At 48.6% G+C, this 24356-nt stretch overlaps 1 protein-coding gene across 27 annotated transcripts in view; it reads right to left on the reverse strand.

Moving 5' to 3' along the window:
* FANCA (FA complementation group A) overlaps positions 1–24356 on the reverse strand; it is a 57104-nt gene that overhangs the window by 21423 nt on the left and 11325 nt on the right. For 7 of the 27 annotated variants that reach the window (XR_011437432.1, XR_011437434.1, XM_070263192.1 and 4 more), the window contains exons 8-25: positions 22775–22857; positions 22128–22161; positions 21549–21615; positions 19729–19841; positions 18517–18593; positions 18006–18147; positions 17340–17473; positions 14109–14219; positions 12736–12831; positions 12577–12636; positions 11627–11715; positions 10782–10842; positions 10635–10684; positions 4625–4698; positions 2633–2746; positions 1083–1225; positions 488–558; positions 36–132 (exon numbers count right to left, since the gene is read on the reverse strand). Coding sequence is in view for 14 of the 27 variants with exons in the window: in XM_070263192.1 (XP_070119293.1) it covers positions 36–132; positions 488–558; positions 1083–1225; positions 2633–2746; positions 4625–4698; positions 10635–10684; positions 10782–10842; positions 11627–11715; positions 12577–12636; positions 12736–12831; positions 14109–14219; positions 17340–17473; positions 18006–18147; positions 18517–18593; positions 19729–19841; positions 21549–21615; positions 22128–22161; positions 22775–22857 (1616 nt within the window). In the remaining 13 variants the exon portion in view is untranslated. Of the gene's footprint in view, positions 1–35; positions 133–487; positions 559–1082; positions 1226–2632; positions 2747–4565; positions 4699–10634; positions 10685–10781; positions 10843–11626; positions 11716–12576; positions 12637–12735; positions 12832–14108; positions 14220–17339; positions 17474–18005; positions 18338–18516; positions 18594–19401; positions 19475–19728; positions 19842–20314; positions 20428–21548; positions 21616–22127; positions 22162–22774; positions 22858–24356 lie in introns of those variants that run through there. The other 20 variants (XR_011437433.1, XM_023637558.2, XM_023637545.2 and 17 more) reach the window with 15 other exon arrangements.

Consider the following 24356-nt stretch of genomic DNA (forward strand, 5'->3'; position numbering starts at 1 on the left):
GAGCCCACTTCCCGCTAGAGAGGCCACAGCCCTACCTGGTGGTGGAGCAGCTGGCAGAGCCTGGTGAGCACGGCAGGGAGGAGCGCGTGTCCACACATGGTCATTGTGAAGCGGGCAGCCCAGGGGCCCTGCCTACAAAAACAGCCAGAGACGAGGACAGTGGCCAGTTCTGACCCTGAACGGCCCTACCCCGAGGCTGGTGGATGAGCCGTCACGACAGTATGCCTAAGAAGGAACCAGGCTGCTCCCCAAACAGCGAGGTCTCCTGTGGCAGTGTGCAACTTCTCTGCTTGGTAAAAATCAGCACTGCTCCTGCACCCAGCTGGCCCTCAGCCAGTAGCAGGAAGTCAGAGGGCAGGACCAGGCACAACCTCTCTCCTCATCGTGGACACAGGGAGAAGCTCTGCTCCAAGAGGGAGGCCGTCCCGGAGCACCCAGGCCACCCAGGCCACGTCCAGACCACCCAGTGAAACTTTCCAGACTCTACCTGTCTGGTGGAGCAAAGCTGGAGGCTGCCATCAGGTTCTGACAAAAAGACGTCAGCAGGAGATCCACAACCTGAGAGAAGAGGTCACTGAGGGTGTGGCATTCCAGAGAGGGCAGCACATGTAGGCCTAACGCCGTACCGATGCGGTACTGTTTACAGGCTGACGTAGGGCAGGGCCACAGCTGAGCTAACCAGACTGCACAACCGGCTTGCACTTGGAGAGGAAACCACAACGCACTTTGGCACAAGCATTCCCACTCCCATTCCTGGAAACAGCACAGGCCGAGTGTCCTCTCGCGACCTCTACTCGTGGAACTTTACAGCGGGCAGCAGGGCAGCCACCCCTGTCTATAAAGGGCCAAGAGGGCCACAACAGTCTCTGGCTGCACATTCTTCTTTAAAAACGTAAAAAGAGCTTGTACACAAACAGGCAGGGCCTGCTGATCCTGGGACAGAGGACCACCCAGCTCCTGGACGTCCTGCTTCACTTGCACAGTTTACCTAGCAAACAAGTGACAGCAGAGCCTAGGCATCTGGTACTTTCTGCACAACCCAGCAACACTCGACACCTTGTGTCTTTCCTAGGTGCACCTACCCTCACCTTCTGTTCTTGCTGCTCCAGTTCTGGGGCAAGGACGCTGAGCTGGATCTTCGATGCCTCACAGCTGCCATCGTCCTCACTGACGCCCAAGGCGGGGCCGAGCCTCTCAGAAATCACTGCAATCTGGGCAGACAGAACTGCAGGTGGAGAAACCCAGTTAGACCAGCAGGGAAACATGGGAGGAGATGCTTCAAGGGACTGACGGGGTGCGGGAAGCTACCTAATGCCCACCCTGCCCACACCCCCAGGAGATGCTCCGTGGGAGGAGCACGAGGCCGGCACCGGGTGCACAGGCTCACTGCAGCAGCCCTGACCACTACGGCAGCCAACTCTTAGGTCCGACACTCCACTGACCCTGGGGCTGCTCACGTCCTCTAGCCAGGAACTGAAAACAAGTTTTCCCATCACGCAGGTGGCAGAGATTAGACAGTTGACAAGCATGTAACATGGGTGCATGCGACACGGGCAGAACAGAGCCACATACTGTCCCTTGCTTCTTCCTAGATGTCTGAGGGAATGTTATCCGATGGATTCCTTCACCATCACAAACCTCCACCATTTATTCATACTCCCCTCTGAAACCACATCAACTCTCCCACACACTGTCACATCTGCTGGAGGCTCCACATCCCAGCCACTGTAGGGTCTGCCACTGGCAAAGAGTCATGGCTTCTGGATGCCAGGGTCGGGCAACCAGTGGGCCAACCATAAAACCTGGAAACGGAATCTCTGCTGCTTTTAGAAACAACGCTGACCTGACCTTTCATCAGTCTTGCTGAAGTACTGGGGTTCCACCCAGGCCTCAAGGTCCCTAGACACCACGCTCTATAGGAGCACACCTCTGTAAGGCATGCTCCCCACGTGACCACACACTCAGCCCTCAGAACCATCACAGCTGAGGTGTTCCAGCCCCATCAGTGAGCAGTGGAACTAAGGTGGTTTTAATATTCCCTCTGGGAAGCTCTCATGGGACATTCTGTCCTGGTTTAAATGAAATGAATTCATAATAAATAAAAATCTATTACAGATACTAGGTAAAAATGTGGCTTATTTTAGCCTTTGAATTTTTCATAACAAAAATCTGAGAGTACTGGAACTTAGTCTTTTATGGACCACTCTGCACCCCTACGCGCTCTGAACTGTTCACGCTCTTACTCCACAAACGAACGCTTGTGACTTGCCATCTTGCAGTCACACAGAAGCAGAGGCCCAATGCTGAGTGTCATCACTACTCAGGCAGTTAGGGTAAGAAAGGAAACCACACCCTAGTGACATCACTCAGCTTTCTTCCTCCCCATGCCTGTCCCACTGGAATGCCAAAGAGCAGAATCTTCAGCTTCTGCCAAGGGTCCGTGCCCGCCTGAGTTTCTGAGCTCCCATCCCACCTGAAATGAGTGCTCAGGCTTAACCACCAGACCTGAATCGCAGGGAATACACTCGGGCTACTATCCCTACGGGGGAATGGACCAGCCACGGAGCTCCGACCACAGTCAGACACGCCTCCTCAGCCCACAGACACCCAGTGCAGACAGCCCTGTCCTCACCGTCATACTGGGCGGGGTCTGTCATCGCTGCCCTGAGTCCTCCCAGCGCAATCATGAGCAGTTTCAAGGGTTCATCCACACAGTTGGGTTCCACCTTCATTCCCGGGGCTGTATCTGAGATGAGTGGTTAGTTTTAACAATTAGGCCAGACAGGAAACACAAGCACGGCTGAATGCAGGACTGCTCATCTCCATGGTCTCTCTGTGCAGAGGGAAGACGGGCACTAGGACCCCATGAGGAGGGAAAGGAAATCCTCTCCCTAATGCTGGATGCTAACTGTCATATCAAAAATTTACACAATTATAAACAAGCCTAAGAAAGAACACAGTTCTATGCACACCATCACCACAAGCGTGAAAATCATGTACGTAATGAAAAAGGGCCAGAGCATATGGAGGGAGGCTGGGCGGGGAGGGCAGAACTATGAACCGACGATGATTTAGTCCCTGTTTCTCAAACTTTTAAGTAACACTGTCATATTGCTTTTTATGATAGGATGTTAAAAAATAAAACATAAAGAAAAAAGACTGAGACTTAGTACAAGAGACAATTACCAGTTCTCAACGAACATTTAACGGACTCACTAAAAAAGACTAGACATGATCACCTATTTGCATAAGAAAGATATTTGTTCAAACACATCATTTTCATTATAAAAAGGAAGACACAACACACATTTTAAAAGCAAAACAAGTTCCAGTCCTGGTGTCATGCCAGAGACACCAGGAGTATGCAGTAAGCTCGCAGTCTCCCAAAGTGAGACCAGAAACCATCGAACCTGAGGCCTTTCAGATGAAGTATCAGAAAACACTCCAGAAGCCCCCAGAAGTAGGGCTGTGGAGTTGGGCAGGGAGGAGCGAGGCCACCTCGGCACCCCAGCACAACTGCGAGCTGTTTCAGCACCAGTCAAGACAAGTGGGAGAGCTCGACCTTCATGCTTTGCCCACTCAAGTTTTCTGGGTCCCTATCACCGTTAGCAATTATCCAAGCTCATAGCCAGGAGGGGTTCTGGCAGACAGACATGAAAACGGAACTGCAGTCAGCTGGCTGGAAGAGCCTCATTCAGACTAGCTGGCCCTGCAGACGTCAGAAGATTTAAACCAGCAAACACGAGCACTGCACCAACAGCACGCTCCCCAAGACACTGTGGGAAGCCAGGCCCTCTCCCTGCCGCCTTGTTAGTGGAGGGAATGGGGGGCAGCTGCTCCCAGCCCTGCCACCTCACTGATGCAGGCTTCCTCAGACTCGACCCAGGTCCCCATCACTGTCCCCGATAAGCAGAACCCACTACAAAAGAACTCCGAAGAAAAAGGAAAAAAATAAAATCTTTAAAAAAGGGGCCGGCCCCGTGGCCGAGTGGTTAAGTTCATGCACTCTGCTGCAGGCGGCCCAGTGTTTCGTCGGTTCGAATCCTGGGCGCGGACATAGCACTGCTCATCAAGCCACGCTGAGGCAGCGTCCCACATGCCACAACTAAGAATATACAACTATGTACCGGGGGGCTTTGGGGAGAAAAAGGAAAAAAATAAAATCTTTAAAAAAAAAAAAGAACTCAACCGTCCAAACGTCAGAAAACTGCCACAGACCTTCCCCTACCACACACTTCAGAACCGACGCTGCGGCCTTGAGCCTGGCCACTGAATCTGGGAGGCCACCCGAACTGAAAGCTCCAGCTCAGGACAGGCACACAGGAATCGCATCACGGCCTCAGCGGGGCACACGAAGACAACAAACAGCAGAGTAGATCTGTATTGCACGTGGTGCTTCAAGGAAGCGCTCTGTCAGGGGCTGCTCAGGCCTCCAGCTAAGTGTCTGTGAGCTGACGCCACACCCGGCCCCCCTGGTGCCAAGACTGGCAGCCTCTGAACCCACAGCTCTGGCTGGACCCAGCTCGACCTGACCCGACCAGCACTGGCAGGCGTCACCAGCACATCTCGTGACCAGAGGAGGGAAGAGAGTGTGTCTCGTGACCGAGTGACCTGGGAGCCGTACTTTCTGGGTTCTTCTCGGCAGTGGAGCAGGCGTGGCGGTAGGTGGAGTACAGAGACGAGGGGATTTTATCTGCTCTGGATCAGAAGAAAACATGAAAATCAAATCAACTACGAATCAAATTAATTGCCAAACTTACAATTCCAAAAACTACCATAAAATAAAAATACGTGACATAGTAAATCTAAATAAATTATACAACACGGCATACAGTATGACCCTGTGTTTTTACCAAATTACATATATATGGGTTGAAATGGTCCTTTCAGTTCCACAGTGTGTCATATACACACACACACCATCAGGGCTTTCCACCAGGTAGTGAGACTATAACCGATATTCAAGTTTTAGTAATTTCCAAATTTTAAAAGTGAACTTATGTTACTTTTAATGAATAATACTAAGAAAAATACCCAATTAATGTCATTAAAAATAGACAGAATTATAGAACCAAGCCTTGTGATAAGGCCATGGGGCATCTCAGGGCACAGACCCCCAGCTGGCACGTTCTCACAGCACGGTGACAAGTCCAAGGACAAGAGCCAGGGCATCACCTTCAGAGGAACAGGAGCCCTGAGTGGCAGCCTGGGTACAGGATCTGTGGCCGGCGGCACAGCCTGCGGGAGACTGGGAGCAGTGAGGCAGGAGGGCCCCCGACGGTGCTGCAGACCGTGATGACGACACGAGCAGAAGAACAAGACCCAGCTGTGCTCCAGAGTGAGGACCACAGCAGGGACCGGAAGCGAGGAAGGGAACCAGCCTGGAGACCAGGAATCGAGGACTACCACCCACTGCCCTGGGGATGGGAAAGCCTTTAGCTTAAGAAATAGAAACCAATGCAAATAAAAAGAAAGAACAAATTCAAAGAAATGGAGAAATTCACACAAAAGAAAACTTGAGACATCACTATCATTAACATCCTCAGAGGGGTCAGACAACACTGTAGCTATGAAATAAGAATAGACTGCCATAAAAAGGACTATCTGTGGCAGAAATGTGACACTCAGTAAAAGGATGGGCAGGTAAACTTGAAGAAATGTTCCAGAAAGGAGATAAAAACCAGATATGCAAAATATGACAGAAGAGGAGGAAAAAACAGAAGACAATCCAGGGGTTCTAACATCTGAAATATAGGAGTTCCAAGAAAAAAAAAAGAACCTAGTGGGAAAGAGACCTGCAATGACGTAAGTCAAGATGAAATAATCAGTGTCTGGGATTTGCTTCAAAATAATCCAGAATAGGGGAAAGATGGGTGGGTGGGTGAATTTGGGGCTACAGATGAAACAAGTCTGGCCACTTTTGGTAATTATTAAAGCTGGGTACTAGATACAATTTTCCATACATTTCTGTCTTAGATTTTTCATAACAAAGGGTTTTAAAAGATCTGAGAAAATTTCTTAGTACTGAAGGACATGAATTTCCAGATTAAAAGGCCCACTATGTGCCTAGCCAAGAAATGACATTAGACCCACACCAAAATACAGTGCTATAAAATGTCAGAACACAAGGAACAAAGAAGACAACTCAAGCCTCCAGAGAGAGAACCACAGGCCACATGCAAAGAATCAGAAATCATAACAGTTTCTAACATCAACACTGGAAGCTAGAAATCAATGGAGCAATACTTTCAAAAATTTGAGGTAAAATAATTTCCAACGTAGATTTCTATGCCCAGCCAAACTACCTATCAAATGTGAGGGCTGATTAAGGTGTCAAAAAAAATTTACCCTCCATCCATCCTTTCTTAGGAAGTTTCAATAGGATGTGCTCCACCAAAACAATGGAGTAAATCAAGAAAGAGGAGATCTAGGACACAGAAGAGAGAAAAGTTGTCACAAGCCAGAGCAAAAGACCTTCCCAAGTGATGTGGACGGAAGACATAGGATGACAGCTGTGCTTAGAGGCATAAGAAGCTGACAGTTCAGGTCAGAGCAGGTTAGAAGGCTCAGAGGAGACTTCTCTGAGATGTGGAAGGAAGACACAGGATGACATCTGTGCTTAGAGGCATAAGAAGCTGACAGTTCAGGTCAGAGCAGGTTAGAAGGCTCAGAGGAGACTTCTCTGAGATGTAGTGCTGGAATACTCGACGACTCTGAGTGAGAGGACATTTAGACGACCGGCAGAATTTGCAGTTGAATCATGATATGTACAAGGAAAACTAAGATGAAACAAAGATAATTATGAACTCCAGAGAAAAGAGCAGGAAAAGCAGTTAGATTCATAATGGTCAGCTCCAAATAGTGTTTATATAGCCTTAAAAAAACCCAGCCATGTTGAGCTTTTAAAAACTATTATATGAAGGACAACTACATGTGTTGGTGGAGGAAAGAAAGCTAGGTCTTCATTCTCCACGGTGGAAAGTCAGCTGCTATTGCCCAAAACAGAAAAGGCGATAATTAGCAAAATAAGAATATTATTTAGAGATTTGGAGAGAAACATAAAAAGATCAGTAAAGAGTTGAAAATGGTTGCCTCCAGAGATAAAGAAGTGGCAGGGAGGGGGTGGGAGATGGCTGTTTCTTTTAATAAACTTTATGGAACTACCTGACTCTTCAATCTACATCCATATTTAACTCTGACAAAAATTTTTAAAGACTAGAAATAAATATGTCAAAAAATGAAGAAGCTATACTATGCAAATACCAAAAAAAAAAAAAGCCGGCAGTAATATCAGACAAAACAGAAATTAAGGTAAAAAGCCTAATAGAGACATTATATAATGATGAATAAAAAAAATATCCAGCAAGAAGACCATATTGTGAAGGCTATATTTTGACAATCATGAGTTTGTTTGCAACTAACAAGATAGTCTTCAAAATCTGTAAAGACGAATCTGACAGACCTACAAGGAGAGACCGACAAAGGCACAGCATCCTCCACGATAAACGGACGCACCGGAGACGGAAAGCGGTTGGGACACAGAAAACCTGAGAACACGCACAGTTGACAGACAGACCCTACACCCCAAATTAAGGGATCGGCGTTGTCTTCAAGCATGCCTGGAATTCTTGCAAACGCTGAGCATGTACTAAAGGGAAGTCAGACCAAATACAAAAAAATCCATAAAAAGCAAATCATGTTCTTAACGTCATTAAATTAGAATCAACAATAAAAGCTCAAGGACAAACATCTATGTTTGGAAAATTTTAAAATTCACTGATAGCTAACTTACAAATTATGAGAAAATCATCACACACATGATAGAATATGTAGGACAGAATGATGATGTGAGAACTTTATGTCGAAACTTCTCGAGGGCATAAGTTAAACAACTAGTTTAAGAAATTATAAGAAGAGGGAGCCAGCCTGGTGGTGCAGTGGTTAAGTTCACACGTTCTGCTTTGGCGGCCCAGGGTTCGCCAGTTTGGATCCCAGGTGCAGACCTATGCACCGCTTATCCAGCCATGCTGTGGCAGGCATCCCACATTAAAAAAAAAAAAGAGGAAGATGGGCACAGATGTTAGCTCAGGGCCAATGTTCCTCAGCAAAGAGAGGAGGATTGGCGGCAGATATTAGCTCAGGGCTAGTCTGCCTCAAAAAAAAAAAGAAATTATAAAAAGGCAAAGAAAGCAAACTCAAATAAAAAGAAGGAAATAATAAAGTTAAAATCCAAAATTAATGAAATAGAGATTAAAAAAACCCCAGGAAGATGACAATATAAAAAAGGGGTTATATAATAAAATTAATAAAACATACAAATCTTGTATCAAGTGAGCCATAAAAAATAAGGTAAAAGTAACACTAGCAGGAATTTTTAAAAAAGAATGAAAAGTATAGATGAGGTAGAGAGATTTTTTTAAGTCACAACAGAATATGATGAATAATGCTATATCAACAAACTTGAAAACTTAGATGAAACGGACAGTGTTCTAGAAATAGAGTAACTACTCAAGAAGAATAAAAATCCAGACTAAATCAATAACCATTCAAGAAACTGAGTCAGTAGCCAACTCTGCCTCCACAAAAGACACTAGGAACACGTGATTTCACAGCCAAGTTTTACCAAACCTTCAGGAACACGGAATGCCCAAGTTGCACAAACTGCTTCAAAGGACAGGAAAGAGGGAAGGCTGCCCAGCTCACTTCATGAAGGACTGAAACCCTGAAGCCAAAGCAGCCAAGACAAGTAGAAGAGAATCAGAGACACAAATGCAAAAATCCTACATAAAATATCAGTAAACCAAATGCAGCAGTTTATAAAACAGAATCATTACCGAGTAGGGGATGCTCCAGGAATACAAGGATGGTGGAAAAAATCTATCACATAACAGAGCACATGAAAACAGCATGATCATCTTAAGAGATGCAGAAAAAGCATTCATTCATGCTCAAAGTCTTTAGAAAATTCATATAGAGAGAACTTTTTTAATACGGTAACGAGCATATATTTATAAACAGCAAATATAATTAATGGTAAAACTTTAGAAGCATTTCTATTTTAGTCAGGAACAAGCTAAGATGCCAGTTTAGTACTCCTGTAGTTCTGTATTGTACTAAAAGTCCTATCCCATATAATCAGACAAAAATTAAGAGGTATGAAAACTGGAAGGAAGAGACAAACTACGTTCTGGTGACAACGTGATTATCTACATAGAAAATCTACTGACCAACCATGAGAAGTCAGTCCGGCAGTTACTGGATAGGAGAGTATATAATCAATGAGAAAACTCAACAGCAAACAATATGCTGTTCACGACAGCAACAAAATCTAGGTACCTAGTAATAAACCTAACAAAAAATTTATGAGATCTTTATAAAGAAAAATCATAAAACACTATGAAAAGACTTGAATAAAGATATACTATGTTCATGGAAGGAAAAACTCAGAATCAACTTTCCTCAAATTAATGTGTAAAATCAATGAAATTCCATTCAAATTCTAAGTTTCATGGCGATATACCAAGGATCTTCACTGAAGCACAGTTAAAAGAGCATAAACTAGAATTCTCCTAAGAGCCCAGTTAGGGGCGATGAGTAAATCGGTCCCCATAGTCACACGGCCCTACTGTCCATTCTGTGTCTGTGTGACCTGCAGCCGGCTGTGCAACATGGCAGTCCATAGCCACACAGCAGAATCCTACACAGCAGGTGAATAAACTGGAACCATAGGGTGAGTGAAGACGCAAATCGCAAAATGACAGACTGTATCGACTCCACTTTAAAAACACAAAACCATACTATGTGATGTGTATACATACATAATTTATAACTATAAATACATGTAAAAAACCAGGAAAAATTAAACACCCACTTCAGGATAACGGCTTCCTTGGAGAAGAAAAAAGAGGAGGGGATCAGAGAGCTGGACTAAGAGAGGCTTCAACTGGTCTGAACTACTCTATTTTGAACAACAAAAAAGAAAGATAGTAAAATATTAATGTGGGTGGGGCACAAGGGTGTTTTCTTAGTTGGTCTCTGTACTTTTGGAATATTTTGTATCAAAAATAAATAAAAATAAGGAGCCCAGAGAATGGTCTTATCATAAGATGAAAAAATATATTTTTACTTTCTAGCCTTTCTGTTTTCAATCTTCTTATAGGTCCTATCACTTTATAAGAGTTTCACTGGAAAACAGGATTACAGTTTTCTATTTCTCCCAAGAAAGATGACCTTTGGGAAACCAACCAGCTTTCTGCTCCTGGAGGCCTCGCGGGCCCCACGCTATGCAGGAGGCTCCGAGTCTTCTGCAGTGTGCCTTTCACACATCTCTCTTCTCTTCTCCTTCTTTGCTTAAATCCTCCTTCTTTCACAATGATTATGCACCAATAAACCTACTGTAATTCCCAGACCAATCACCCTGGAAGTTCACTGAGGAATGATGCTAAGTGAAGATATTCAGAATCAAAGAAATTTTCTTCTTAAAATCTTAACTAATTTTGAGCCAGTATTTTATAAATAAAACATACATGTGATAAAACACATTTCTCTACAAAAGAGAAATTTCTCTACACATGTCTCTCCCCAACTGACTGCATTGTCAGAAACCCCACTAGAAAGAGAGATGTCCTTCGTACCTCTTCAGGGACTCTATAAAAGCCGCTCGGGAATCAGGGACTCTGGGGAGCTGTTGAGAGGAGAGACGAGATTCGAGTGAGATGCCAGACAGGAATATCCTTGGTCTCTGCCAACTCGGTCCCAAGTTCACGAAGACGCATACTGACCACTCGAGGTGTGAGCAGGGCGGGGAGAAAGTGAGACAGGTAGTAGGGCCTCCTGAATATGCTGCAACACAGAAGGGCAGGTCAAAGGGGCGAACACCGAGTCAGACGGCAGGGATCAGGACACCTTCACGAACACAATAAACATGCCCATTTCCAGATAGTCACCGCGCTGCACAGGGCTGCCTCCTTTCACATCCATGACGTTATAACTCATTTTTAAGTCTTCTTTGTCACTGTTTTGGGACACTTCATGCAAAGGGCAGTCTGTGCTGGTGACAGCCCCACATCCCAGGGAATCTGGACGACACTCTGCCCAAGGCATGGCCAATGAATCTGAGTTAGCCCAAGGCTACGAGGGTCGCTTCAGGTCAATTGTGGGCATTCTCCCTACAGCTGATCTGGAAGTCCCGGGAGCTGCAATCAGTTCACACTTCTCAGAAGCAACACCTTAAGAAAGCTGCCCCACGCTGGCAACAACCAGAATTCAAGATGTTTTGGGATCGCACCAAATTCAACGGAATTTTGCTATTCAACTCCCTATCCTGGCTCCATGCTGGTCACCCATGAAGCATTAATAAAAATCCACGGTTACTACACCGAGGGCCTGTTCCTGTCCCTCTGCACAGTGCAGGCTCTACTCAGCACTTCCTGTGGGCTGTTTGGAGGTGCGGCATGCTTTTCTAAAGAAAACAAGCTTCAAAGCAAGGGCTCCACTCCACCACGCTGCAGGGCCCTTGGCGGGACACTCACCCGGTCTCCCTGGTCTGCCACGAGTACAATGCCTACCCTGCCCCCCGTGGCTCTGAGGAGAGACGAGGAGACAACTCCAGGCAGCAGGACCCTACCTGGCCTCCATGACGGCGACAGGAATTTTCCCCGTGTGCTCAAACAGCAGGATAGCCTTCTCAACATCCTGGGGCGCTTGGCTGTGGGGCTGTTCCGTACAGGGAGGACGAGAGAAGATTCAGAAGAAAAAACCCTGACTGAAGAAGGGTGCCATCCCCCTGTTCTTCCACAGCCCAACAATCCCTGTCATCTCGAGGTCGAGGCACAACACAGCCAGGGGACATTCACAGCAACTCCCTAAGCCCAGCTGCTCAGACCCAGCGATGAGCGGCCCCCACCGACCACTCAGCACCTCCGGGAAGCTGCCACTGCCGCCCTCTCAGCTCCATGCACCTTCCCGCCTCTCCTTTCCGCTGCCCCTCCAGGAGAATAAAGAGTTCCAATTGAAGATTTTCAGGGGGGAAGGGGCAGAGACTTAATTTTTGAGATTTAAAAAAATTATGAAATGGCAACTTATGAATAGCAATAAATCTTAAGTGGAAAGGTGCATTAAATATTTTAAAATATTCACCTAACACTTTAATGGTATCTCTAAAGGCTCACCAGCAACTCGTAACTTTTAAGTAAAATGGCCTTTAAAAAATACATAGTGGTACATATGCCATACGGCCCTCTGACATTTGGTTTACATTAAGTATAGCTAACACCTTTTTCTGCAGTTCCTAGAAGAACACGACTGCCCCCCCCAACCCCGTTTTACAGACCTCCTCTTCCATTCAGATCTACGTGCAGGGAGACCTCCTGTAAGACAAACCTTCCTGCACAGCGACTGTCCTTGTTCCTGCCCTGAACTGTGTGTAATATGGCAGAACAACACCTGCAGATAGCTGTCACCCTCCAGCTGCACCAGAGGTACCAGCTCCCAGACACAGAAGGCTCAAACGCTCAACCCAGCCACAGGGAACGAGGCTGTGCCTGGGAGCAGGGGAGAGGCCTGAGCGGACGTTACCTCTGTGACGTCCCTGGCTGAAGACAAATCCTCATAGAGCCCCATGTTTTCTATAGAAACCTGCAGAGGAGACATGAGCAAGCGCGTGAGAGCCCAGACAGACAGTGGCCTGCGTGGGGAGAGGCTGGGGGGGCAGGCATGCAGGGGGCTGGGACTCACCTTGAGGTCGGCCAGCCGTGTCTTGGCCAGCGTGACATAGTCTGTGAGGAGGGAGCGGTACTTGTTGGGAACCAGCGGCGGGTGGAGAATGTGCACCTGGGGGCAGATGGCAGAGAAGGATTACATCAGCCTTTGAATGTTTGTGACTTTTTGGGGAAAGTCAAAGAATCAGCCAAAGACCACCAGGGCAAAATCTGGAAGCAGGACAGACGGAATGTTGGGTGAGGATCTCCACATGCGCCACCGAATGTTCCTCCAGAAGTGGGCCAGGCCGGGGAGAGGGCAGGAAGGGTCCTGACACAAAGCTGGTCCCTTGGCCACCACAACCCTGGCCCTCCTCTCAGATGGGAGGCACTTGGCGCTGCAGGTAGTGTTCATGTCTGTAATCATGAGGCACCGTCCATCTCAAAGGACCGCCAGCTGAGACCACAAACACGGCAGTGCCCAGGGGAGACGAGGGGTCACACACGAAGGGCAGGGTGGGGAGGGAAGGCCCCCGAGGGGTGAAAGCACAGGAAGCACAGGTGCTGGGCTTCACGGGGGTGGGGGGTCTATTACATCATATGCATTCTTTGGAATGTAATCCAAGTTTCTTAATTAAAAAAAAAAAGATAAGAATCAGTTTCTAGGTGTCCTGCCCCCAAAATGAATGGTGGGCACAGTGATCTGATTAAAAAAGATAGCATATAGTGAGGCCTTTTAATCACAAGGTTAATACAGACTTGTTATTAAAAATGCAAACTTGGGCCAGCCCGGTTACATAGTGGTCAGGTCAGGGCGCTCCACTTCAGCAGCCCGGGGTTCACGGTTCAGATCCCAGGTGTGGACCTACACACATCATGCCATGCTGTGGTGGTGTCCCACATACAAAAAATAGAGGAATATGACACATTATGTTAGCTCAGGGCTAATCTTCCTCACCGCCCCCAAAAAAAGCAAACTCTATCCTAGAATGTAAAGTCTTCCACTCCCACAAGTAATGGCCAGTGGCAGTTAGGGGGTACATCTTTCCAGATTCTTCTTCAATATAAAAATGTATTATTTTTTTAAAAACAGAGACAGATCATACACCACCTCCTGTTGACAAGGTGTTCATCATGTATAACCGGGTGCCGAAAACATCTTTCTGCGACAGCATACAGACCTGCTTCGTTCTTCTGAAGGGCTGAGATACCTCACTGCACAGTGACGTCATCATTTATTTGCCATCTCCTCGGGAGAGACTGGCATTTGCCTTTACAAACCCGCTTTCCCTGGCTGTACACTGACATCCCTAGTTGTAGAGTTTGCATCAGAGAAGGTCAGCAGGATGCCCGGGGTTGGGTGGGGACCAAGGAGGACGTGAGCTGAAGGTGCCCCAGCCAGCTTCTGACCTGCATGTACCGGGCTCCCTCGAAGGGCACGAGGTCCGACAGGAACTTGAAGAGGAAGACCAGTGCCTTCTTGCTGCAGCCGTGGGAGCCCCTTGCACTCCCAAAGGAGGCCTGGAGGGAGAGAAGGGCATGAGGACTGGGCAGGGGGCAGCGCTCTGCGAGGGGCCAGGCCATCCATGCAGTAACTCATCACACAGCAGTGGCTGCTGCCCTGCCTCTGCCTCAAAACGGAAAACTTCTACTGCAAAAAAAGAGAAACAACAAAGCCATCTTGTTCACATGATTTCAGGATGTCCTAGCTGCACCTCAACTGAAGAGATGGGCTGAAAGTTTATTAAGAAACTGAAATTAGGGGCCAGCCCAGTGGCATAGTGGTTAAGTTCACACACTCTGCTTCGGTGGCCTGGGGTTTGCCAGTTCGGATCCCAGGTACGGACCTACACACTGCTCAAGCCATGCTGTGGCAGGCGTCCCACATATAGAGCAGAGGAAGATGGGCACAGATGTTAGCTCAGGGCCACTCTTCCTCAGCAAAAAGAGAAGGATTGGTGGTGGATATTAGGTCAGGGCCAATCTTCCTCAAAAAAAAGAAAGAAAGAAAAAAAACCCTGAAATTAAAAATGTATTCCTGTAGAAAGCAGTAACTATATCTTTTTGTGAACTTTAGAGGCACAATTTATTAGCTGCCCTAAAAGGGCTCTTTCTTTGGCAAATACATTCATTCCATGCAATGAAGCCACTTCTGAACCAAACTTGTGAGTGGATGAGATCACTGCAGGGAGGCGGTGAAGAGGGTGGTCCCTCAGGACCCTGAAGGTACCCAGATCACAACAGAAAAGCAGACCCTCCAGCGATGCCTTGTGTACGACTGGGGATGAAGGAGACTCCAAATAGGCGTTGGCCCTGAACACGTCGCAAACGAGCCTCAAAGAGAACTAAACACCCCACCACAAGCGACCCAAGGTCCTGCCACCCAGGCCCATGTGGAAGCCCAGCCCACCATCACAGCCCGTCAAAATTCCGTCAGGTACTGCTGCTGATCATCACAAGACGAGCGGGGCTCACAGCTCTTCTTTCAGAGCGTGCGATGTAATTCTTGTGAATACTGTGATGTGCAGACAGACACTAGAAGTCGTTAGGTTAAAAGGGGACTCCCTGGGGCGGGCCCAATGGCGTAGCAGTTAAGTTCAAGTGCTCCGCTTTGGCTGCCTGGGGTTCACCAGTTCGGATCCCGGGTGCAGACCTACGCACCACTTGGCAAGCCATGCTGTAGCAGGCAACCCACATATAAAGTAGAGGAAGATGGGCACAGATGTTAGCTCAGGGCCAGGCTTCCTCAGCAAACAGAGGAGGTTTGGCAGCAGACACTAGCTCAGGGATAATATTCCTCAAAAAAAAAAAAAAAAAAGAGGACTCCTCATTGCCATTCAGCCCCCATCTTACACCCTCCCAACCAAGTGCAACGGGCATCAGTTCCCTCCATTCAATCTGTCTGCATGGAGAGGTTCCTGACTCTTGGCAACATCCACTCAATTAAGAGTGAGCCTCAATATACACCGAAAACAGGGTTAGAAATGAACTACATAGGAGCTCCACAGTTTATTTAAAGTATTTATGTAAAGTGTCTGAAGTCACACACATCCCCAGAGCTGGGGTTACAACGGCGTTTAGTGTCACTAAAGGAAAAAAGAAGTTCTTTTCATTATTAGAAAAATTACAGCTAAGAACTGTATTCCTGACCCCAGAGGACTCAAATTTGTAATAATCACATTGGTCTATTTACATTAACATTCCTGAAAATAAAGATTAAAACAGATCTTTAAACACTGAACATACACATAAACATTTGTCAAACTTATCCAACCATTCACTTAATTTGGGTGCATTTTATTTTATATAAATTATACCCCAATAAAGTTGATTTAAAAAGGCAAAAGGGGGGCCTGCCCCATGGCTGAGTGGTTAAGTTCACACACTCCATTTCGGCGGCCCAGGGTTTCGCCAGCTTGAATCCTGGGTGTGGACTCAGCATCGCTCATCAAGCCATGCTGAGGCAGTGTCCCACATAGCACAGCCAGAAGGTCCTAGAACTAGAATATGCAACTAGGTACTGGTGAGCTTTGGGGAGGAGAAGAAGAAAAAAAGAAGACTGGCAACAGATGTTAGCTCAGGTGCCAATCTTGAAAAAAACAAAAAAAGGTAAAAGAAAAAACAAAACCAAAAAAACACTCTCAACGCAGCACTTCAGAAGCCTTCCTCTCCCACCACGTGTCGCCTTGAGAACTGAACACGTGTAGGCCCTGGGGGACACCTGGCTGTGACCACAGCATCTGGGCAGAGCTCTCGGCAGACACAGAACACATAAACACAGGGAACAGAGTCAGCTCAGTCTGACCCACCCAGAGAGCACTAGGGCAGATTCTGGAGTCAGTCCCTCAGCGCCCTTACTGCAGACACAGCCAACAACCCACGTGCAGCCAGCGGGGGCCGTGGGCTGACTACCCAGAGCTGGTGGAAGCCCAGGCTGAAGGATCTCCAGGGAATAAAAGAAGAAAGCAAGATTCAGGGTCCCCCATCCTCAACCAACACAGCAGACAGACAGAAGCTGGGCTCTGGGCAGGGGGGGGCTGCCCCTGCAAACTGGAGGAAGGTAAGCTCCCCACAAAGAAGCAACAATGGTGCCGTGGGAAACCCCAGAACTTCTACACAGAAAGAGATCGCTTTGTCAACGACAGATTCGCACGTGCCTGACCATCAAAGCTGATCTCAGAAGATGCCCACCAGGCACAGCCTGGGCTCTTACGGGGCCCTCGGAAGCAGGGACCCAGCAGGTCTGGGAACAGTGGCACAAACGTGGGAGAGAGAAGAGAAAGACAGACCCAAGAAGCCTCAGAGTGCTCCTCCCAGACTGATGGGAGCACAGCAGCACTCAGTACACCTGCAGGCAGAAGCGGCCACGTGTGCCTTCTCTCTCCTATGACCTCACAGATGTTCTCGTAAGAGGGGGAAGGGGCCCTGTCAGGCAGGCCAGGCAGCAACCTGGGGAAGGGCTCAGCCCCTGGATGGGGAACTCAGAGCCCCTAAGGGAGGCCAAGAGGTACACATCGGGGTTGGCCTGGGGCCATCTCTGCAGAGCTGACCCATGGAATGCATTCATTCTCATGATGGCGGGTCGGGGGAATATGTCAATGGCTGGCTGGGAGTACCAGCTGGTCAGCCGAGGTGACTCACCTGGAACCAGTCTGCATATGATGGGAACACGGAGGGGCCCTCCAGGGCAGCCTGACGCACAACCAGGAACGCAGTGACCATGCTGTCCAGGTCACAACTCTCGAACGCGCGGGCCAGCAAACGAGCCACCCAGTCTAGACAAGAACCACCACAGTCAGAGCAAGTACAGGAGGGCGTCTGGGAGAAATAAAATGTGTGCGTCCGCTGGGGATCGAGCATTCCAGTTACGAGGCTGTGCATGTCTCACGCCAATTTCAAGAGGCTGCATAATGCTCATAGTGTGCCAGACACCAACTGTGAGAGGCTGTCACACGCAGCAGTGTGCATGACCTCAGCGCAGCAGCCGGCACCACAGGCGAGGCTGCCTGACAGCACAGACACAGGAGGCAGGGCACCTTCGGGCAGGTGAGGGAGGGCTTCTGTCCTCACTGAGATGGACAAGGATTCCGCCAACAGGCTCACTCACAAATGCTGGGGTTTTGCCGACAACAGATGAACTGCATGCGCTTGCACATGTGCACCCCTGCTTGTGCGTGCACCCATGTGCGTGCGTACGCACACGCACACACGCGCGCACACACACGCACACACACACGCACACACGCGCGCACACACACACGCACACACAGAGACTCAGAACACCACAGGACCCCCACCAAAGCGCACCATGAACCAGCTGCTGTGCTTCCGGTAAGCAGATCACCAGTGTGGACACACAGGAGAGCACGTGCTGCCAGTTCACCTCATGTGTCTCCAGAACTTCTTGTAAATGGCCAACCAGCTCCTCAGGACTCAGTATCACAAAGAGCTGGAACAAAAGTGCCCCCCTTGGCTGTCAAAGCAAGCCACTCGTCAGGCAGCAGCTGGATCCCCACCTCCATCCCACTTCCTGTCAGACACGACACAGAGTTGGAACAGTGGACACCTGTGCGTCTCTCCTCTCCGCAGAGGTAAGTACCGGCTGGAGGAATTCTCATTTTCAGGAGAAGGTCCTTTACCTAAGGGGCAAGTTCAGTCTCTGGACACCCAGACTAGGAGTCCAGACATGGACAGCTGTGTCTGTGCAGACTCTAGCCTCACTTTACAAGGACTAGGAACCACACAGCCTCATGGAAGCAGATCCGAGAGGCCACCTTGTGCATGCAGTGGCAAGTGTCAATGCCACCACCACACTCACCTTGCGGAACAGACTGGTGAGCAGAGGGGGCGTCTTTGCAAAGCTCCACTCTCTCTGCATTTGAACAGCATCAGAAACTTCACTCAGGAGATGAAATAGACAAAATGTCAGTAATCATCAAAAACCTCTGTTTTAAAGATTTTATTTTTTTCCTTTTTCTCCCCAAAGTCCCCCGGTACCTAGTTGTATATTTTCAGTTGTGGGTCCTTCTAGTTGTGGCATGTGGGACGCTGCCTCAGCATGGCCTGATGAGCAGTGCCATGTCGGCGCCCAGGATTTGAGCCAGCAAAACCCTGAGCCGCTGAAGCAGAGTGAGCGAACCCAACCACTTGACCATGGGGCCAGCCCCCAAAGAACTGTTTTAAAGCTTCACTGTCAAAAAACTACCTTGTTTTAATTTGCATTTTTGAATTTTTAGTGAGATTCACCATTTCCCTGTTTGTCAACCATTTTCTATGTTATCAAATGTCTATGTCTTTGGTCCAGTTTATCCTTTATCATATTTGCTACAAATATTCTCTACTCAGTCCATTACATTTTAATTCTGGTGCTTTTAAGCTCTCACTGTCGATGAGCAATCAGTGAGGATGCTGCAGAGAGGACGGCTGGCTGGAGCAGGCACTGAGAAGCTATGCCAAGCCCTCCAAAAGGACAACACAGCATCTGTCAGGAGCTTCCTGTGCCCCACCTGAGGATCCACCCGGGGGATCTGCCCCCAACTCAGAGAAGGCTCCGTAGGCAAGGTGTTCACTTCAGCCTCATTTTAACAGTGAAAACCTGCAGACCAACTGCCGCTGAAGGGATGGCGATGTCAGCCAAAGGACACCCATGGGTAGAAGATGACGTAACTGTTACACACTTTTAATAAAACCATGTAACTACATAAGGAGATGCTTACGACGTGTGACGTATGACAACAGAACCTTGGGATTTGTAGTATAACTATGTTTTCAAAAACCTATTTAGAGAAAACCACAAGAAAGGTTTCATGTTAAGGTATTTCTATTTTGGTGATGAGATGGGTAACAATTCTTCTTTCCACACTTCTTTAATTCTAAATTTTCTTTATGAGAATGCATACTTTCAAGAGGAAGAATATTTATACTAAAGCATCCTTCATGATCTCAAAGTCTCTTACAACGTTAACATCAGGGCCTATGCACCCGTCAAGGGAGACAGCCGTCCCCAAATAAACTGGGCCCCAGGACTCACCTCTCAGCACAGGCTTGTGGGTGAGTATCTGAGTGAGAGTGTGGCTGAAAAACCTCTTTGGAGCATCTGTTGAAATTATACTGCCAAACGTCTGTCCACTGAACGTGCTGAACCTGCAAACACGGCAGAAAGAGGCTCAGGAATGGAGAGCCTCCCAGGCTCCCGGCCTGCCCGGGGCCAGCTGAGGGCTCCGGCCTCATGCACAGCGAACGGCTCATCAAACCCTCTCTGTCCAGAAAAGCCACCGCTCCAGCACAGGGCCCACAGGCTCGCACTTTTGAACCCTGACACACTTTCTCTGACAGGCCACTGGCCACAGACTTGAAATGGAATCCATGGAATTGTAGTTTCAACGAGAAAGAAAACAGAGGCAATGAAGACGCCTCCTGTGCAGAGAAGCAGGACAGACATCAGAGTGAGCTCGGGCCAGGCCCGCACAGAACAAAGGGAGTCCCCCATCACAGCAACCTGGAGCCAACGGCAGGACCAGGTCCCAGAAAACGTCAACACTGCAAATCCTTGGTTTCCCTGTCTGTGAAATGGGGGGCAGAGACAGCAGGGGCCTGCCAAGCCGTGAGCAAAGTACCTGGTACACGCAGGCGCACAAATGCGGCAACCGCTCCTAAAGCCTGTGTCGATCGACAGGACGAGGAAGGAAAGGCCATCCATGAGGGGGAGCTGCACATCACCCACAGGCCACTGACAGGTCAGAGGAACAAAGGGTGACAGGCCGACAGCAGCGTGCCAAGGTCAGCATCACAGTTGACCCTACCCTGACTCCTCAGTGGAAAGAACCCAGGGTCCCAGCAGCTCTGTGACCTGCTCCAGAGTCACATGTGCAATGAGGAGAAGCCAGACATGGGGCTAACCTTCCCCTCGGTGCCAGGAGGCTGGCCACCCAGATTTTTAGGGGATGTCTGATTTTACTGTAAGTACTGGCAACTAATTAAAAACTTAAAAAAACAAAACAGATTGGCAGTTATCTGACTCCGGGGACATGATATGAGTAGTCCAGTCAGGCATATTGTAAAAATGCATAAAATTTAGAGACCAAAGCAGTGTTTTATACACGGATTAAATAAAGTACTGAATTATACGGCACCACTGAGGACTACTAAAGTAATTGTGGACTACAGGCAATCAGGAGCAGAACAATTAATGGAAAGATTTACAAGGCCTGGAAACGCTGGGAAATTCTCCTGGTTTCCAGAAGACAGCCAGCTTCTAGGTTGGCCTCACCCCACTTTACTTTGAAGCAAACCCTGACACCTGAAGGTGCAACCCACAAGGACGTCAACATGTACCACCACAGGGCCAGGGAGAGAAAGCACATGTGGCAAACCGCGGCTCCTGGTGAATCTGAGCTGGAGCCTGGGAGAGCAGGGGAAGGGGACAGGGGAAGATGACTAATAGCTGTGTGTTCTAGAAAGCCCCGTGGAAGGGGCCTGAGAGGGCTGGCACAAGGGAGACAGCCAAGACAATGAGAACGCCCTGGGGCGCCCTCAGTGGGAGAGGGGCCCACGTGACCCTTAGGAATCGGGGCTTAAAGGAACAAAGGGCCTATCCCCTCAGACCAGGAATGCTGGCACATGATTCCTACAGGAAGAGGGCTCAGCCTCCTGCCACATCTTCAGAAGGAGCAGGCAGACCAGAGGGTTTCTAGTGCTTTCCAGCTGTCACCCCTCCTGACATTATCACAATGAGAGAGTGTGCTCAGGAGTTAGCTGTCGATATGTCAGGAGCGTCTGAAATACCTAGGCCCTCTAACCTTGCAGGAATCACCCCCGAGAGGGCCCGCAGGCCTGCCCCCACAAACGTACCAGCAGCTCACTGCCTTGTGCGCTGGGGACTCCTCCTGCAGGCCAGCAGCCAAAGCTTCAAGTGCAACTGAGGACAACATGAGAAGAGAACACACAGCACGTCGCCACCGTCCGTCAGAAGCAACCCGGATTAAGTATTTTTGGAGAAGTCAGGTAACGGATCTTCAGGAAGAGCTCCTGGATTCCCAAGCTCCCGGCCTCCCAGGCCTCCCAGAGCCCTGGATGGCACAAGTCCTTCAACCTTCCAAGCATCCCCATGGGACCAAAGACAGCCTTTAAAATCAATCAAAACATGTCGACAATCAAGTGTCTCCCTAACTGACCACTAAACTGGTATCATTTACAGCTCTAGAGATTAAATGTGAAGCCACCAGGAACTGAAAGCCAGGAGAAAAAGTGAGGATAAGTTGAGACCAAGTTACAACCAAAAAAAGGGGTGTTCCGGTACCAGGACTCCAGAGGGTGAAATATACCAACAGATCTGGGTGAAATACTCAAAAGGGAAAGGCGGACAACTGTGACCACTTCCCATCAGCCAGCTAAGTCATTCCCAGAGTGGGCGCTACGCAGCTGACTCACACAGTAGCATCCTCTCCAGCACATCACGGGCGACCTGCCGAGAGAGAACAGACGCCGTCACTGCAGTCACACACACCACTCAGGACAGCTAGCTGCTACCATGTCAAACGAAAACTCACTTGACAAAGAGGTCCACCCTAAGATCTCCTCTTAGTCAAACATCACCCCGGTACTGAGGAGACTCAGGCCCAAGGCCCGCCGCAGCCTGGGGCCTCCCGGCCTGGCCTCCTCTGCCATTGGATTGAGCTCAGGAGATGTCAGCTCAGAAGAGTCCTGCCAAAGCTCTCTAGGCCGGGACCCGGTGAGGAGATCTCCCTTTCCTCCGTCTACAAACACGGGCCCAGACTCTATGCCGCGGTGAGACCGTCGCCCTTGAGAGCATCGGAAACCAGAAGACAGGCTGGGGGACACACCACGGCCTCTTTCCGTTTCCTCACATCTGCTGGACACGGGGAGCACCTCATGCTAACAAAACAGATTTCCTCACAAAAAGCTTATCAACTGTACTGTGGGTCAAAACGTTAGCCAGTGGCTGAAGAACTTCCAAAAGGGAGCAAAAACTCAGGATGGGGACTGCTCTCTATGCTGAAGCACATTTTCATAATGAGGGCAATTCTGCAAACTCTTCATTTGAGTTTTCCTCTTACCTGGGGCATCTGTTCAGGCTCCACATTTCTTCTCAGATCTGAGTTTTTCTGAAATCCCATCAAAACAAATATTCGCACAAAATCTGAAAACCAAAAAACCAAAGTGTTACATAGACTGTAGTCTCCAAACAGCCATGCATCACACAGACTGCAGGCCTCAGAGGGGCCAGGAGGGCGAAGACCACGAGGGCTGCCAGGAGAGCCCGCTGCTGGCCCAGGAGCCCCTGCAGGGGCTGCCGCTCACCAGCCACCACACAGTGCTCGCTAAACCCCGCCAATCAAAGCACTTATTGAATCAGACTTTCCTTCTTGTCCTTCTACTTGAAAGGGAAATACTTACAACCAATCACGTTTATAGTAAGGATTTTTCTCTCTTAAAGCAAACAAAAAAGTAGCTTCTATAGGTTTCTTGTGGATTTTTTTCTCCAGCCAATCTCCTACACCAGTAATACAAGGAACACTGTAGAAGGACCCAGAAACATTATAATCTGGGAAGTGAGGCAGGAAATGAACTCATATCTTCTGAAAAGATCAGAATCAAGAGGACGGAAATTGAAAAGACTATCTGGGGGGCGGGCCCCGTGGCCAAGTGGTTAAGTTCGTGGGCTCCACTTCTGCGGCCCAAGGTTCACTGGTTTGGATCCTGGATGCAGACACGGCACTGTTCATCAGGCCATGCTGAGGCAGCGTCCCACATGCCACAACTAGAAGGACCCACAACTAAAAAAAAAAAAAGTATACAACTATGTACTGGGGGGATTTAGGGAGAAAAAGCAGAAAGAAAAAAACGACAGCGAAGATTGGCAACAGTTGTTAGCTCAAATGCCAATCTTAAAAAAAAAAAAAGGTTCAACCTTCAAGTTGAACTTAAACTATCTGGGACCAGATAACAGGATTCAAGCATCAAAAGTAGCTCATGTCACCAGGAAAGTCTTAGAAAAAAGGAATGCATATTCTGGAAAGGAAAAAAATCCACAGATGCGTGTATGGAGCATTTCAGTTCTCATCGAACTTCTCATTTACTTGCAGTCTCATTCCTCAGGGGCTCTGGCAATGGTGGGGTTTCCTGGCTCAGAGCAGCAGGGGCCAGGGCCCACTTAAGGGAAAGGTGTCCAGAAACACACAGTGTAAGCAGAAACTGCTACGCTAAGTTGCTGCCTCTGCATCTCACAGTATGACGACCCCCACCACCACCCCCACCCCAATCTGGACACTGAGCAAAGGACCTGAGCTTAGGAAGGCCCAAGTTCCCGCTGCCTTTTCCTGGGGCACCTTTTAAAATGACCACTCAGAGTTGAGCCCACAAAACATCAGCAACCTCCGCCCCAACCACTGCCCCTCCCCCCGGCTCAGTGCGCCCCCTCGATTCTGGGTTCTGTTAGTAACAAATCCTGTGGCTACTTCCTTTGTGTGAGTGTACTGAAACTGCGCCTTCAATCCACACAGCCCCCGGGTTTCCAATTCCCCACAGGGAGCTTGGATGCTGAGGGGGGTGCCCTGCAGACCCCGTGTGGGTGGCTTGCACCTCCTCATTCAGCAGGTCATCATCTGCGCATATTTAACTTAACACACCAGCTACAGG

This window comes from Equus caballus, chromosome 3 (assembly GCF_041296265.1).
Source record: "Equus caballus isolate H_3958 breed thoroughbred chromosome 3, TB-T2T, whole genome shotgun sequence".
Classification (NCBI taxonomy): domain Eukaryota; kingdom Metazoa; phylum Chordata; class Mammalia; order Perissodactyla; family Equidae; genus Equus; species Equus caballus.